The 18,569-nt window shown below is 38.2% G+C and overlaps 1 protein-coding gene across 4 annotated transcripts in view; it reads right to left on the bottom strand.

Annotated features, from left to right (window-relative positions):
• Positions 1-18,569, bottom strand: part of LOC121316952 (metabotropic glutamate receptor 1-like) — a 56,380-nt gene that overhangs the window by 13,709 nt on the left and 24,102 nt on the right. For all 4 annotated transcript variants that reach the window (XM_041252366.1, XM_041252367.1, XM_041252368.1 and 1 more), the window contains exons 4-5: positions 5,377-5,612; positions 1,225-1,471 (exon numbers count right to left, since the gene is read on the bottom strand). In XM_041252366.1, coding sequence (XP_041108300.1) covers positions 1,225-1,471; positions 5,377-5,612 — 483 coding nt within the window. The remainder of the gene's footprint in view (positions 1-1,224; positions 1,472-5,376; positions 5,613-18,569) is intronic.

The following is an 18,569-nucleotide window of genomic DNA, read 5'->3' on the forward strand; positions in this document are numbered from 1 at the left end:
TTAAATGACCCAAATACAATTCTGAATCATATATTTTTTAGGGTTAGGGTTAGGGTTAGGGTTAGAACATATCGCATGTCCAGTGTAAATGACTGTAAAAATGTGTGTAGCAAAAACATGCAAGTCTGGAAATGACACTTGAGATAATTGACTGCTGATGAGACACCTGCCTCAACAAGCACAAAAGGCTCCACTTGTAGAGGCTTCAAGCCTTCAAACGCTTCTGATGTTAATGTGTATTGCCATTTAATAATACATGCAGTACATAAGCTCTTGTTTAAACCTAATGCAAATGCAGCAAAGGTAATACATATGTGTGTTCAAAACATCAAATGTATTATAAATCCTTACTGGTCCAAGTTAGTTGACATTCTACTGAATATACTCAGCCACTGGCCTACACATTCAAGAAATAAAGATGACAAATAACTTTATTGTCAAGATTTCATAATACAGTAACCAGATCTTGGACCACTTGTCTTCTCGGGTTTCATGCAGCCACCAAAAAAAAAAAATGAGGTAAGGAACCTTATAAGCTATGGCTAGGCCCTGAGAAGTGGGCACCTGCTGCAAGGTAGAGGAGGTGATAAGAGAAGCAGCTGTTTCATGTGATTTGCTGATAATTTTAAGAAACACTCCACAGGCACCTGAAGTAGGAAGCTGAGAATCCTTTTCAAATATGTATATATACTGTATAGGACAGCGTGACTTTTAGGACTATTGGGCCTTAAGGAGATCATTAGGTGGGCTAAAATTAAATTTGAGTTCATTGGCATTTTCTTATTTAAAATCCAATCCATATGTTGTAGATTATTTGATATTCCAGCATTTCAGTTTTGAATTCACTGAGTGCAAGCAGTTTGGCCTTTTTCCACATATTTAGTTAAATGTCTGGATAAATGCACTTTTTCCAAATGTTGCATGATGCAACACACTTAGAGCAACAGACACAATTTGTTTATAATGTACATCAATAAATACATGATTAAAATGCTCCATATTGGCCTGTAGAAAGTAAATAAACTTATTTTTAAGGAAAAGTGTAGACTAAAATGCATTAAATAAATACATAAGCAAAATACGATCTTCATCAACATGTAATCGCAATAATTACTTCCACATGAACTTCCAGAAATACAGGGAGTTGGGTTTATTACTTCCCAAACCATCCCTTAATCTCTGATAATTCCGGTAATACAATAAAGACAGTGACCTATTTATTACCTGCCGGGAGTGTCTCCGTTTTCATCAAAATAAATCTCCTCTTCAGAAACACCAAAGAATGAAGTCTTCAACAGAAATCCCAACAGCTTGCTGCCATCAATGGGATTCATAGCTTCACACAGTCCTGTGTGACCTGGGCAGAGACTCTGTTGCATGTCATGCAGGCCGTGAGCCATAGCGTAAATGGCATTAATAACAAATCCCATCTTGCTGTCCTGTACATAGTTTTCTTCTAAACTCTCATTGCCTGGAACAAAATGAGACCATTTGGAATGTTAAATATTTAAAAAACATACATCCTCACAAGCAATTGCAGATGTAGACAGATGTATCCATATGAAACATGTAATGGCCAACTTGCCGCAAAATCAATCAACCAACCAACTCAACCAAAAGTCATCACGTACCAAACTCATCTCGTACTTGGATCAAAGTCAACCTACCCCCAGTGAACTCGGACTTCAGTCGAGTTGGGTGGTATATTACAGGAAAAAATAGAATCGTTTTAAAATAATGTTTGTTTTTACATATTGGAGTTTTACATTTAGGCCCATGGTAAAAAAATAAAAAATAAATCCTCTCTGAAGATATTTTTTTTATTATACATTGTTTATAATAATTTTCTGCTATTTCATTTTAGTTTTTACTTTCCACGGCCACACTAGTGTGCCTATTTAGTTTATAGAATGGCAAGAAAGCTATAGTAGAAGCAGTAAACAATTACAGTACCTAGGAGTGGCCTTTTAAACTGAATAAAAATGAAAAGCATGACACCTAAAACATACTTGTAACCATTGACTTTTAACTCATATAACTGGGCCTCTTACCACAGTGTTTGCCTTGTATTGTTTATACGGGGGTTCAATAAACCAGAGTTGAAGAGTTGAATGGTACCACTGTTTAGACCATTAAAACAGACCCAAATCTTGAACCCTGAACTATCAATGTCATATTAAATCACCTTTGGCATCCTGCTGTGCAAATGTATCAAAAGAAACATAAAAACTGCAGACATGGTAACAGTACAGTATTAACTTTCTATTACAGGTGCACAAATGTTTCTTTGTGGGAAACATAAGCATTCCCTTTCTAAAAGGATACAGTTGGGTCCCAGCTGTGGAATGGTCCCCATTTCTAAAAAATGAATCAGGGATTGAACATCGCTAGCTATTCAACTCAAATTAAACCAGTGACTGATATTTACTTCATTATCTGTGTTCATTCTCATGGAAAATGGAATACAGGGAAAAACAAAACATTTGTACCCCTCTGTGGTGGACATATCGTGTCAAGAAATGGGAAACAGCGCCTCCACAGACGCAGGCCAGGAGAACTACTGCAGGAATAGTTTTTCTTTCTTTTTTTTATGTGTGGAGAATGGAGGTGGACACAATCACCCTAATGGAGTGGTTCCTCAAGAACAAAGGGGAATGTGAGCAGACAGACCCAATGGCCATTAACATTCTGGAACAGAGGGAAAGGGACCGTTGGACCGCGTGCGAGAAGTGGCACAACTCGACAACGCTGCAGAACTTCTTCGAGATGCTCTTCTGGTATCTATATACCAACCTGGATGATCCACTGTTCCTGATGCCAGAGGAGAATCCGAGGACATCCAAAGCCAGCAAGAAGGGCCGGAGGGGAAAAAGGAAGCTCGAGCCTCCAGCACCCAAAAGGGGATAGCCCGAGCATCCAGTTCCCACAAGAGGGGAGCCCAAGCGTCCCGCGCCCAAAAGTGGGGGAGCTCGAGCGTCCAACGCCCATGAGGCAGGAGCCCAAGCATGCAGCTCACACAAGGGGGGAGCCGGAGCCTCCCCGCCAGTGAAAGACTACCTGTTGCTCCAGCCTCCACCACCAAGGATCAATTCCTGTTGCTGCCAACCGAGGGTCAGTGCCTGCCGTCATCTCCCGAGGATCAACGCCTGCCGTCGCCTCCCGAGGGTCAGCTCCTGCCATCGTCTTGCGAGGGTCAGCTCCTATTGTCGCATCCCGAGGGTCCGCTCCTGCCATCACCTCCTGAGGGTCAGCGCCTGCCGTCACCTCCCAAGGGTCAGCGCCTGTCCTGTCCTGCAACGCCTGAGGATGCCAAGCCTGCAACGCTCGGGGTTGACTGTCTCTCACCGCCCAGGGATGCCTGTTCATCACCGCCCAGGAATGCCTGTTCGTCACCGCCCGGGGATGCTTGTTCGCAACCACCCTGGGGTGCCTGTTCATCATTGCCCCTGCCTGTCCAGAGAAGGCAGCATGTCCACTGCCAGCATTGCCTTTGCTGGAGGAGCCAGCTTTGGCGCTGTCAGTATTTCCACTGACAGCACTGCTGCTGTAAGCATTGCCAGTGCTGGCTACATGTCCAGAGTAGACAGCATTTCTGCTGCTGAAGTGTGCCACACCGTTATCAGCCTTTCCGGTGCCAGCATTGACAATAAAGGAGGACCTTGCACCACTGTCAGCCTTTCCGCTGCCAGCGTTGTCACTGGAGGAGGGCCTCACACAGTTGCCACCTGTGGGCCCATTAGTACCGTCTTTATGTGCCGGGACCCAGACCGAGACTTTTATGCCTTTAAGGTTGAGGTGGCCTTTAAGGCCATGTGTGCTACGCACAAAGAAGAAGATATGTGAGGTGGGGTATACGCTGCCCCTGTGCATATTTTGTATTTGTTGTGTTATTATGATTTAAATGCATGTATTTGTGCACTGTTGTTTTAGGTCAGCAGGGAAGGGTAAATTGCCTCCCCTGCCAAATCACTTCACATGTAGAATGTGCCTGAGTCCGATTAAATAAATTGAGCTCAGCCACTGCTGCACAAAAGATTCAGGAACTATCAGTCTAGGTTGGGTGTTCAGGGAGTAAGAACGAGAGACAGATGTGAGTGAAAAGAAATATAAACAATTACTACTTGTGCTCGATTTGGATCAGCACGATGCTTGTTTGTTCACTATGTTCTGCATTTCTTTTGTAAAGTTTGTTTTGTGTTTAAACCTTTATTTTGCTATAAACATGCATAAGCTCTTCAACTCGAAGTACTGAGCCTGTGCATTTCTTCCTGGTCTGACGTCACCACCAAGCTATAAGTGATACCCTCTATTAAATGAAAGAGATGATTTTCGAAAGATTTTTTTTTCATTCAGGAATCTAGTGTGGGTGTTTTTTTTTGTTTGTTTTTTGTTCCTTACAGTTAAAACGTTTCAAGAATGCAAGGATATATTCATCTGCATGTAAAATAACTACAAATGAGAAGATTTCACCAAAACAGCTACTGGAAGTTTTGTTTTGAGGTTCTGAACAAATACAAAAAAAATACAAAGGTTCAGTGTTGTGACTGTACAGTTTATTTATTCCGCTTGGTGGTCATCAGTGCAGAGTGGGTTAAAAGTTTGCTGGGGTATTTTTTACATTTTTGTTATATAACACATAGACATTCAGTTTATTAGTATGAAAGTAAAAGCAAGCCATACTATATACGCTCTCTGTATAAAAACATAGACCTACGGATATTCATGTACTATACTCAATTACATTAAGAATGTAAAACAAATGACTTTAAAATGCTAAAGCAAAATATGCATGTGAAAAAATTCCACAAATTACTGATTTGTTTTAGTTTGCTGCCTTTATGCTTCTCAGCAATAACATAAAATAGGAAATGAAAGAAAATAGTTTATAACAATTTGCTACTAAAGTTGTTAAAATTTTAATTGTTCTTAATTTTTTCACGTTCATATTTAATGTCATAGTTGCAAATTTTGATGTTTTGCGCAATTGTTCTTGGCTTAATTAAAAAAAGACAAATATTTTAATATTGGCCATACAATTTAAAAACATAAAAACTTTTACCAAGTGGAACTAATATCAACATGAATTAGGGCATATTGAGTGCTCAGAAAACTCATCAAAACAGGTTTAAAAAGCCCATTATTTCTTTCTACCAGATGTTTTTTAGAGGTTTTCTACTGGGGCCAATTTGAATCTACCAACACTTGTTGACATCATCATATTCTGTTTGGATTTCCTGTAAACCAAGTAGGGCAAAATGTCTTGTGAACTGTTTTCACAAAGATGCACAATGTATTTGGGAGATATGGAAAACAGGTTCAGCAGTTTTGAAACAATAAAAGTCCAAATTATTATAACTATTTGTTTATTTATTTTACCTGTGCAAATCTTTCTGTAATGTTGGTTTTCCATTGGGTTTCCCGGGATGCGGCACTGAAAACGGTACTGCCAGAATTCAGCAAACCAGGGATTTCGGGTGTTTGTGTCAAGTCGCAGCTTCAGGAAGTAGTCATCAAAGGACATGACCTCTGGTGACTTTAACTTCATTGTGATACCACCCACAGCCTCCTGCTCGTAGCCTTCAACCACTTCATCCCTGTCTGCCCAGCCATCACTGCAAGAAGACCAAAAGGATTCTCTTAGAGACTTCTAATACCCAGGACACCTTCAGGACCTTTCATGTGCAAAGCTTTCAAACAACTGCAAGAAATGATTTAGGGGGTCCTTATTACAGTTAAAAGAATGTTAGCTGTGAAAACTAATGTACTGTCCTTAAACAGCACTGTATGTAACACATGCTATTCTGTTGCTTACATTTTCCTTGTCAGGTACTTTTTTGTCAACATACTGTTAAACCCTTATGAAACCCCACTTCTCCACCAAGTACTTTTTCTAGGTGCCTCGCAGTACCAACAGAGAGATAAGGGCCCTGAGTACAGGGAAATAGCTCACTAGGAATTATATACATATAGTCTAAACAGTTTTAAATATTCCTGCCCAGTACCCTTCACTTTATAGTTTAAATTAAATCTCAAAAATGAATAGCTTGGAAGGCAAAGTGCTGTGTTTATTCACCAGAATCATGGGAGAAAGAAATGGTTAATTTGCAACACATAGCAATGCAATTGAATAATAAAACACTAATCACACTTTCCCTTTTTCAGTAATATTGCTGAAAAAATAAACATATAACTTGGTTGAAAGAAATATATTTTCACTTCAGTGTGAAATCGATTTTGTAACAAAGTCCAAATTCCCACTGAAGGCTGTTAAATCAGTGTACTAGCTAATCTAACTAAAGAAAATAATATTACTTGCAAAACCAGGCAGCCCAGCTCAGTACTCACTACACAGAGTTTCTATTCTCTGTGGTTTAGCTTCTCTTTCACTATAGTTCAGCTCTACACTTTCCAGGTCAGGGTATTTGTAGATGTTGTGTGGTTCTCTGGCTGAGAATCCTCACAGAAAAGTATTTTTCTTTATTTATTTCTCTTTTTTTCTCAGGACATGCATTCAGCTCTCTTCATGTGCTCCCCCTGGTTGTTTGTGTTCCACATCTTCTAGTGCCCCCCCACAACAACATAGCTATCCATAGGTTGTTCCTGGACTGAAAAGGCAGAGTTACTTTTGTAGTTTTTTGAATAGCTGTTCCATTAAATGATTATTGGCGCTGTCATCCAATTTGTACAACTTTTACACAGTGAAACTCTTAGGGTACTAGGTGTTAGCAGAACCTTTAGTGAACATGTGTTTTGTCAACTACAAAAAGCAGCAAGACTTCTGTGTGCTATGTGCAACGGGGTGTTTTGTGAAACTCCAAGCTCATCATAGGTAAGTTTTACCACAGGCCTAACTGGTATCTTATCTCTTTGGGTATGTTGCTGTTGGATTTCTGTATTAAGTTCTGGGTTAGAATCTACCACTGGCTCTGGGGATAGATTGACTTCTTCAACCATGGGCTCTGTGATTTCATGTTCCTTCTCACAGGCCAGATGATCAGTAAGCAATTCTTCCGGCTAAGAACTGGAGACATTGGAAATTATTTTGAGGCTCAGATACAACCATTACAGTTTCAACTGGCATAAATGATTTAGCCTTTGGAATCAATATCGGTAGGCATAAGTTTTGAAACTCCAAGGGCGCATGCTGAGGATAACCAAGGTCATCCTCAGAACTACTCCCATTGTCTTCAACAGCAGTTGGAGGAACAAAGCCAGGACCATCGTCTGTAGCATTGGCAGTAGACTGGGTAAGTCTATTCCTTGCTTCGTGTCCTGATGGGTGGTGCAGTTTCTGGGGTTCAGAAACTGGTTTCTCTACTAAATGTCAAAAGATGGTTCTGGGGAAGTGTCTTGACTGGCCCTCTGCCATTCTTTGGTCTTACCTGGTCACTTCAATGTACCCATCATATGTACAACAAATAACAGCTGTAAAATGGTCTGTGTACAATGGTCACTTGCGAACCACTATCTAAAATAGCTCGTTAGGGTTGACCATTCACTCTTACTGTGAGGCTGGTCTCAGGGCCCAGTATGCCTGAGGGAAATCCTCTCTTTAATCGAGGTCCCTGCACAGGACGAGTATAAACAGGTGTATGGGAGCTTCTCTGTTCAGGAGGCGCAGCACACCCCTCTACCCCCTCTACTCCTCTGCCCCCTAGCTTGAATAAGGAGGCGGTTCACTTCCTCAAGGTTCTTGGGTGTTCCGGCACTCTTGTGCAGTGTGTCCACTTTCTCCGCAGTTATAACAAAAGATGTCCTCCTGTGTCTTTGGCCACTTGGGAGGAGTGAATGTTTTAGGGGGACTCAAAATCTCTGTATTCTGTGAAGAAACATGTGTTTTCTGCATAGAGGTTATAACTGACTGCAAATTTTGCACTTTCTTCTGAAAAGCTTTTATGTCAACCTCAGCGGTTGAGACAGGCTTTTCGCGAGAATGCCCTTGGGATACAGGAACTCTGAAAGAACTTTTTCAGCTTCCCTCTCTTCTTCTCTTATCTCGCGTAAGAGAGTAGGGAATGGAGAATCTGAGACTTTCTTCTCTCTCAGTCTGAGATGCTTAAAAATGTCTGTGTTATTTAACACTTTTATTATTTGCTCTACTCTGACTTGGTCAAGTCTAGATTCCTCAATTCCTTTTTTCACTAATACTTTCTCTTAAAGTTTTTGAAGGTGAAGAAGACATTCAGATATCTTCTCACTAGGCTTCTGTCTTAATCCCTTGAATATATAATACAGGTCCTCTCCAGTGGCAGCTGTACCATAAGTGTGTTCAAGCATTTTCAAATAATCTGCCACAATAGTGTCCTTGCAACCGGCTCTCAGTGATGTAGCTACACTAGGGCAGTCTCTTTCTTTTCTCCAGGTTAGAGCATTTCCATTCTGATTGACTGGTTCCATCCAGGAGTCAAAATCATCTTCGCCAGGGGGCATTGGCACTGTCCCACTAAAAGGCCACAGTCGTCTATATGGACCGGTTTCCTAGTGTGGCTTCACTGTTTCTTTCAAAAACCCTTCCCCTTCTGTTATTAGCTCTTGAATAGAAGCAGAAGCAATTCTGAATATCTTTATCAGTAATTCCTTCAGGGCTCACAAAAACTTGAAATTGACTAGCCAAATCTCTTGCAGGTGCTGGATCTGGAGGGGTGGCTGTATTTTCCAATCAATGCCCTTTTCAGTGTCCTTAATCTTCAATGGCACAGACAAAACAATGAGATCGGCAGTGCTCTCCACCAGCACATTGGCTTGGGCCTGTTGCATACGACTTCTCACTTTAAGCTGCCATAACATTTTAAGATTATCCAGCACTTCTTTAACGTGAGCTGTTTCTCATTCTTCTTGAACTCCAATCATTACTAATGCTTTTGTGGGATCAATGGTTTCTCGCTGACACCACTCCATTAGTCTAGCAGTTTCCATCTTCTGACTTTTTCCATAAATGTCATTATGTTCAATTGTAATTCTCAGCAATGCAACCCAGCGGCATCTCCATCTGTAACCCCACTTCTCCACTTTGTACTTTTTCTAGGTGCCTTGCAGTAACAACAGAGAGATATGGGTCCTGGGATCTTTTGGCTGTTGTCTAATATTATATATTGAAGATAGTGGTGTTTAAGGACTGTATGCAATTGAAATGAAATGTGTTGTCCAGACCAGAGCCAGGAAACAAGAGAGAGGTGGAGTTTGGAGGAGCTGAGCGAATGGTCTCGCTCAGCATTTAATAAATAAACAGAACAGCAAAATAAAAAGTCTGTAACATACAAAAATACAGGGCATTGCACTGGTAGCCAAAATAAACAGACAAACAAAACGTACTATACAGACACAACACGGTGAGCTTCTTTTTAACGATTATTATTATTCTGATGATTATTTTTACCTCTGTCTCCAATCCTATTCTCCACTCACCGAACATATACAAAACCCCGAGTATGTGAAAACATGTTGCTTTTATGCAGCTGTACCGTGACTCGACTGCTAATCAATCATTCAATTGGAGTCGTGGTACAACTGCACGTGAATTAATAAAGTGCAATTCCCTGTGCTCACATATTATTACATTTTACTTGCACGTGAAGTGCTGTGCAATCCTCGTGCCTAAATACAAATATACATTTTAAACACTCGTGTTACACAGACCCATTTATATCCTGTGTACCAATGACTATACACCAACATTTAACACACCACACGCAACATATAACAGAAAATACACACAGGGGCGGGCACTTAGTCACAGTTGTATATGTAAATATGTAAATATGTTGTGAATCTCTGGGTTTGTGTAATGAAAATACATACAGCGGGGTGCCTTCACCTAACAAGCTTCAGCTGCACCCTGAGCACAGGGAAATAGCTCACTAGGAATTATATACTGTGGCAGGGCAGAAGAGAGCACTGCAAATAGTTAAAGGGGGCAAGGCAAAGCCCTGCATGTAAATATAATGCTTGTTTATTAAGCACGGGTGAATGTATTGTTATGATTTTAAATGTATTGGTGTATTATTATTTAAAATAATGTATTGCAAATATTGTAGTGTTTTCTGTTTACTTAAACAAGTATATTATTTTGTCGTTATTTAAAACAAGTGTTTTGTTAGTGTTTGTTTTAAATGTGGTCTGGCAGTGATGGTGTTAGTAGATCGTCTCTGCCAGACAGCTCGTGAGAATGTGGCTGGTGTTGTTTATTGAATTATTGTTTGAGTATTTGTAATTATTGTTAGATGGTCATGTATAAAAACCTTGCAGCTTCTGTGTTTTGGGGGGGGGGGGCGGTTGTTCCGAGGAGAGAAAGAGAGCAAGCAGAGAAAAACATCAGTAAAGGCTACTGCCCAACCTGACCAGCATGTTCTGTTTGTGTTCGTGACCTGTTTTTGTTTAAACTTCTGTGAGCACTGTTGTTTTTTTGTTAAAATATTTTATTTATTTTTGCTAATAAGAACGATGCAAGAAAGTGCCTTTCACCCGAGTACCTGCCTGTGTGTTGTTTCTGTCAGCTATCTGGTCTGGGGAAGTCAACCTTTGGATACTCTGTTACAATTACATCTAGTCTTAACAGTTTTAAATATTCCTGCCCAGTACCCTTCACTTTATAGTTCAAATTAAATCTCAAACATTAACAATTTTCAAGGCAAAATACAGTGTTTATTCACCAGGATCATGGGAGAAAGAAATGGTTAATTTACAACACATAGCAATGCAATTGAATAATAAAACACAAATCACAGCTTCCCTTTCTCAGTAACACTGCTGAAAAAAACAATACACAGTGAGAAAATACCTGTCAAATGTATGTACTTATATATTTATAGTGATATTTATAGCCTCAGTTAAACCTGGGATCCCACAATACAATATCAGTTCCAATACATTTCTAAGAGTCCCGTTCCAAAAAATGGCTGTTTTACAAAACAAATCCAAAAATAAATGGAATAATAAATCTCCTTAATGTGGCTCTTTGAGTTTTTTAAGACCTTTTTAGTCTAAAACAATATCATTCACATCTGGTGAATTTGTGGCAGTAAAACACTGTCCTCCTAACAGTTTCTTTAACCGTTCTTCCAGGTCGGGTGTTTGTAGATGCTGTGTGGTTCTCCAGCTGAGAATCCTCACAAAAAAGTATTTTCTTTCTCAGGACACTCATCCAACCAAGCCAGCGGGATGCTCTCTCTCTCTCTCTCTCTCTCTCTCTCTCTCTCTCTCTCTCTCTCTCTCTCTCTCTCTCTCTCTCTCTCTCTCTCTCTCTCTCTCTCTCTCCATGTTTGTATCTCACACCTTCTAGTGTCCCCCCCCCCCCAACAGTCCCCCCCCCCCCAACAGCTCAACTCTGCACAGGTTGTTCCCAGACTGATAAACCAGAGTTATTTTAGTAGTTCTTTGTATAGCTGTTCCTTGAGCTCAATGAAATCCCAGTCTCTATGGCCCAGAAGAAATAAAGAATTCACTGAAACTCCTACAGTCTCTTAGAGATTTGTCAAGGGGGTTATACTTGTACATCACAATGCACATTACATACTATATTTATTGTTTACATTTTACACTTCTAAAGAAAGGTTTCAAAACAATTATTTCTTCTACGTTTTTCTTCAGGAATAAGGTGGAGAGTGTGTCAATCACTGGAAAGTTGCAAACGTGTCCATCTCAGACCTGGTTTTAGTTGTGTTCATATACTAGTGTGGGAAATAATTATCATTAAAGAAAACACCCAGGAGAGGATATGAAGAGCATCTGTATCACCAGAGGGGACCTCAGGACTGTCTTTTTCCTTCCTCTTTTACAATAGCTAGAAACCTCTAAGCCTAACCACAGTGCTAAAATTACTTGGCTGTCTCCTCAACTCAGCAGAAAGAAAGTACCAGCTCCCAGGGGGGCAGTTCAGCTTACTTCTGTAGCGTGCTTGTCCTGTGCCCCTGTGCATAATATGTAAAACGTAACAACACTAAAGGGCTCTATGCCCAAAACAACAATTTATGTGGAAATGATCCAGAAGTGGATCCCAACGTGAAAGCACATGTCCCTAATGGGGGCAACTGACAGTAAACATATCAGACACAACAGCGCCCAATAGGCTTCTCTATAATCCTGATGTTTCTGTTCATGGCACTGAGGTTGCTGTGTCTGCCCATTTAGATGAGTCACTAAGTCCAGAATGTGGAGGGTAATTTTTAGCCATTAGGGGACAGAATTGCTACTGCAGAAAATGCAACGGCTCTAAAGCTACATAAAAGAATGTCTTCTTATGTTTAATGTATCACTTTAGGATCAAAACTCTAACATCTTTAATCCCAGTCCTTACTAATCCAAAATAGCTCGATAACACAAGTATGATGTTAAATAAACATATCTCAAGACAAAATCTAGCTGCTGAAAAGAAATCTGGCTTTTTTCTTTATAGATCAACTGATTTTCTTAAAAGTAATTGCTTGTTGTTTGATAATTTCTTTTGGAGTAAATTGTATAAATTATACAGTAATTGATACACAATCAAATATGGATCAATCAACCTGATCTTAATTCCATACTACACCACGATGGTGCTTGGCAGTGTATCGATGGTAACTATAAACCTCCTTTTATTTGTATTTAAGTTAATTTCGCCATGTCCATTTATTTACCGGTTAATGTAAATGACTGATGATTTCACAATTTAGCCTATATACACTATACTGCTTGCCCTTCATTGTTAAATTCTATAGCATCTAATTTTGAGTTTGCTAATTGCTGACTATAACAAGGTTGCAGATATGATGAAGGTTTACAGTATTCTACAGCTGTTACCAAGGAAACATCTAGAGATTACATGCTGACTTAATACGTTAATAGATACAGAAGGTCAGATGTTACAATGCAGTTTACTCATGACATTTACGATAAGATAGGGACTCCTATCTTTAAAGACTTTCAATTAACAACCTATTCCCATGAGTCAGAGGTGAACCAATTACTATGCAATGAGATTATACTGTAATAATAGATGGTAGATTTGTAAGCATTCTGAATGAAGGCTCAACACTAAATTTAAGCCCTGTAAAATTTAAGTCTCGAGTTAGGGACCATTTTGTTTCAATTACTCTCTGAAAGAATATGCCTGCATCTTCCTCAGGATTATTGAGGTGAAAGAAAAAATGATGACGGGAATAAATGCATCTGAGAGATTGTTATTTCTTACTTCAAACACACCACTGCTGAACCGCAGATTTTTTTAAAATGCATCTCATAAGGCCATTTTAAATGCCAATCATCTTGTTGGAAGGCAGCCCTTGTGTCTTATGCAGTAAAGGTGTTGGCAGGTAAAACAGATTCTCCCAGCCCAGTTTACAGCTGCAACAATCTGGGAACAACTAGAAAACAATGTTCGTATGTGGCAAGGATAGAATGAATCTGAAGTCTGCCATCTTGGTGAGGAGCGAAGCTGTAATACAGCTGAATCCCATCTGTGCAATCAGCACTGTTGTATTCACCGAGAAGAGAGAGAACGTCGTGTTTTTGTTTGCTTTGTTTCAGGCTACTAGCGCAGCAGCACAAAGAGAGGACTGGAGCAGAGGCTTCCACTCAGCACTTGCACCAGCCCCTCTGCTACCACACTGCGGACCTGCACAGCACATCACAGGGGAACTCGGAGCACTACCATTGGAACTGCACTTTCGGCACAATTGTGGTTGGACTGTATTATACACCTTTTTCCCAGTAGTAAACTAATGTGGGTTAAACAGGACTACCTGTGTGTGAGAGACATCATTTCCCCATCACTACTCAGCATCCATGGCAACGCACTATAGTGTGTGTCCTTGAGTAACAGTAAAAGTAGCTTTACAGCATAACTACCAAACTCAAGTGACCCACAAAAGTGAAAGATATTGCAACCTTAACTCACTAGCATTTTTTTTTTTTTAATATGAATTAAACTGTCCTTTTCCCTACACTAGAAGATAGCTGTTTATTAAGTCAACTCAGCTCCTCTGGAGAATATACAAAAGAAAATCCTGCTCAAATCTAGGCCATCAAAGATGTCTTATTAATTTATTATGCTCCACTTTGTGATGTCCTAAAATAACATAGGACCCAATGCTCTAGACCTAGTTTCTATTTCTCTCTTTTAAAATGTTTCATCTTGTGTATTAGTTACTGTGTTGCTGTTTCAACACCCTAGTTAAGAGGATGTTACTTCTCCCCTGGATTTTTCCTGGAACAACATCTGTTAGGAAACATTAAAAACAGGAAACATTTAAAAAGGAAAAATGATGTGGCTATAATTACATTCACTATGTAGATTTGTTTAAGATATTTCAATATATGTTTCATATGCCTACACTTACATTTCACACAATTACTTCTCACCAGTATTTTCTAACTCCCTTTTGGTCCCTTATAATTAGTCACCCTAATACGTAGTATACTTTTGCCACACCTTTCACATGATACCAGGACACTGTAGTAAATATAAAAATGACTTATTTTCTTGGCAGTGTATAATATATAACCAATTTTGCTTTATGAAATATCGATTAGATTCTATATTCCCCATAGACCATAAATTAATTTTAACATTTTAAAAATAAAACATCAACAACAATAAAAAAAAAAATAAAAAAAAAATATTGTCTTATTCCCAGTAAACTAAATATTTGTTTCAACTTGTAAGCAATATGGTGCATAAGCTTTAAATACTGTACAATACTATTGTGAGTTCTTTTAATAGAAAACAGATGTGAATACGAAGAGGTAGGTGTTGGGAGCCAGCTGTAATCCCTATAGACAATACATACTGAGAGTTATTAAAAACTATAATAGAATAGCTGCATGTGAAGTCCACACATCCATCTATAATATATGTTTTTGACTTTATGGACAAATTGAAGACCAAGGCTTCAAATTCTGTAAACATATATAAAACATACTTTACCTAACTACATTCAATCCTAATAGTAACATTTATACAACCACCACACAATTCAATTCATTTCTACATGATTACTAATGTTCTTTTTTGACAAGCACTACAGTACTAGCAGGGTCGGTTGTAAGATTCATGGGCCCTGATGCAAGAGGGTGGTAGCAGTTATAAAATATTTTTTATGACAGAGAGTGCAGGCTCCTAACCTTCCTGAACAACCCAGGAACAGAGGGAGAGTACTGAGAAGAAGGGAGAGTATTTAGGGTCTCCTTTTCACTTTTTTCTCTCCCTCAGGATGAAATTAAAGCTCAATATATTTCATTGTGTACAATTGTTTACATTCGTCGTATAATAAACTTGGTTCGTTAAGTTAGTGTTTTCATTATGTATATTTGGTTTTATCCATTGTATAATAATAATATAATATAAAATCAAGACACTTATTCAACACAGGTTATTTCTACCTCTCCAGATAAGCTGCCTGGGCTTTATTGGGTTAAAACCTGTACATTTTATTTAAAACACAGGTCAGCCCATTTTGAACGGTCATTTCTGCTTCTCCAATGACCTACCTACTGTTCAATTCAGGTAGCCCATTTGGTGTGGAAGTGCTATTTTTCAAATTAGCCTGTGCTATCCCATTTTGAGCACCAGCTCAGCACATTTATGCATTTCAATGTGGCATCTTACACCATGCCTCATTCATTTTGGGCCAGTTAATACATTCGGGATGGGGTAAAATTTGTGCAGTGGCAGAGCGCTACTTTAAACTCCACCAGTTTAGTTCTGCGTCGGTCAATCCTGATACATGTCCCCCAGTGTTGTGGTTAAAGCCGTGCCCAAGTACATGTGGGTATGTGTTGTGTAATCACGTCCTCCACGATTTAAACTAAAAACAGTACAACATTTAAAAATGAATTAATCTCGACACGCTGCAAACTAAGTTTGGGGGTGGAAGGCAAGCTGTGCAGCAAAATTGCTGTGTGTATTTTTACACATTAAATTTAAATTTAGTGCGTATTTCTGATTTTTTAAAATGCGTAAAAAAAGGCAGGTATGCAGCTTATCTGGACCGTTGCAGCTGACAACTGGAAATCATCTGTGATAAAAAAAAAAAAAAAAGATTTATATAAAGAATGGTGGCAGGGCTTTGTTCCCTTAATACCAAATATTAGTGTTGCTTTTTGTGTTGAGTAAATAGTGTGTTAATAATTAGACCTGGTTTCTAATTTCTCAGAACCTTTTATGAATATGATGTAAAGACTACACAATTCTATAACCGATTAATATTTAATACGTCTGCAAGCTTTGATGAAAGCTGGGAGTTTACTACTCTTTATGGGTTTTCAATCTCATTGGTTATTACTTTTAGCAGTCTTCCAATCAATAAGCTGAGGGAAAAAAATAAAATTGTCCCCAAGCTTAATCAGGTATACTTATGCGTTTTTTTAAAAAGCAAATATCGGTTATAATAACAGCTTTGAAATGTTTCAAAACTGTAAAGGGCAGGTAACTTAGAAATGGCTTCTTTCATATGGTAAAATAAAATGATGACATACACAAGATGCTATCAATTTTTTTGTTGTTCTTCAGTATGGAAGCATTTTATATTCCATTAAACCTTTAAGATACATTTATTTTTTGTCACCCAGAAAAGTAGTTGGAGTAATATGAAATATCGTAAAGATTTACACTGGGTATATAGAGGAGATTTCAAACAAAGTGCTGCTAATGTTCATTTATTTACTGTATTTACAATGTTGCTCAGTAGATTCTACCTGCTACAACACTGATTTACTCTCACAATAATTTAAAGGGTTGTTGTACCAAAGTGGTGCATTAATGGTGCTTCTAATGGTTGCAGAATATGTTTTTGTTCTGAAACTGTTTGATTAAATCCATTCCAGTCTATGGCTGAGGAAATATGTCTAGTTGATTTTTAACAGCTACCGGTACAGGGCTTAGAATGACACCAGTGACTACTGTTGCATTAGTTATGGAGATTTTGTCTCTAGTAATTGTCGGAAACAATTAAATATGAGACATGGGAACATTCAAAAAAATCTTTCTTTTTCAAAGACATTTTAGCAGATTCTATTATACAGCTGACAGTGAAGAACTGGAAACCATGCATTTCAAAATAATAAAGATTTCCTCCCCCACAATCATCACAGATGGTTGCTGGTAAAGTGCAGCTTAGTTCAAACCAGAAGCTGTCCTTATATATATATAATATATATATATATATATATATATATATATATATATATATATATATATATATATATATATATATCATTCCTCTTTTGTAGTTAACAGTAATTACTAGAAAATTACTAACTGATTCAGATATCGTGTCTTTTAAAAGATAAAAGCACAGCAGCACAGCTGTTACTACTGGTCAAATATTAACATATATGTTAATTGTCAAACTAGTGACTAGTGATTGACTAAACAAATTTGTAATAAACTTATTTTCCTCCGATGAAGAATGCAAAACCTAAAATGCCTTGCAAGTGAAAAAAAAGGAATGAAATTCACATTCCATATTTTCAACTGACATATACCGTTTACATGAACAAATTACTGGCAAAAAAACCCAGCCTGGAAGTATGTATACATGTATGTTTAATTATATTTTAGATATAGTTAGAATATATTAATCTGGTGTACATAAAATAATGTGAATTAAGTCAAATAAGATGAAGCAAGTCAAAACTTTCTCAAACAGTTTTTACAATATTGTACTTCATTTAGAGCTGACTGAGAAAACTGGTTAATATACCACAAACTGGAAAGAAGTTCGAACTGTTGGTCCATTAGTCCTGCTGTTTTTTGGCTTAGACGGGAGAAATTAGTTGGGGGTTTTGTTTATGTTTTTAGCTACCTCCACAATATCCGCCCATCTGTTCATTGACCCCTCCAAATTCCTGGCTTTGGTCATCTAACTCTAGATGAAGAACAGAAACAGCACCTTAATGAAAGTAACACAGTGTCCACCTTCTACCATGCACTACTCTCACTAACAAGTAAATGAGAACTGATCACTTGCTTTGAAATACAGTTAAACCTGCTTAACATAACTACACAAGGGCAGGGTAGTGGTGGTTTTGTTTGTAATTAAAAAAATTAAGTGTTCTTAATTTAGTTTGCTCATATTAACATTTTCATTTCAAATATGGTAACTGGTATGCTGCTGTAAATATTGTAGTTAATTGTCCATTAAATTGCATACAATTTATTCCAGCAAATACTGCATAGCTAGGGCCAAAAGTTTAGCATCACCTAAAATTTTAGGTTTAGTTATATATATATATATATATATATATATATATATATATATATATATATATATATATATATATTATATATATATAATATCTCATTTTTGTCAGTTTTTCATTCATTGTATAGAAAAAAGTGGTATGTAATTAAATATGTTAAAGTAACATTATTCAGCAGGTTTCAATTAACTTTATGAGCAAAATTAGTTAATTCTCTAGGGTGATGCAAAACCATTGGCCTTAGTTGCAGTACAGGTTGCTGTACAGTACATATTCTAATAATGTGTCCATTATACTGTAGCGCACGGGGGTAGGGGTCAGGGCTGCTAGGTGATGCATCTAAAAATGAATACATAAGCCCGATATCTGTTCTTGCAAAGGAGCTCGGCTCTTCT

This window comes from Polyodon spathula, chromosome 6 (assembly GCF_017654505.1).
Source record: "Polyodon spathula isolate WHYD16114869_AA chromosome 6, ASM1765450v1, whole genome shotgun sequence".
Lineage (NCBI taxonomy): Eukaryota > Metazoa > Chordata > Actinopteri > Acipenseriformes > Polyodontidae > Polyodon > Polyodon spathula.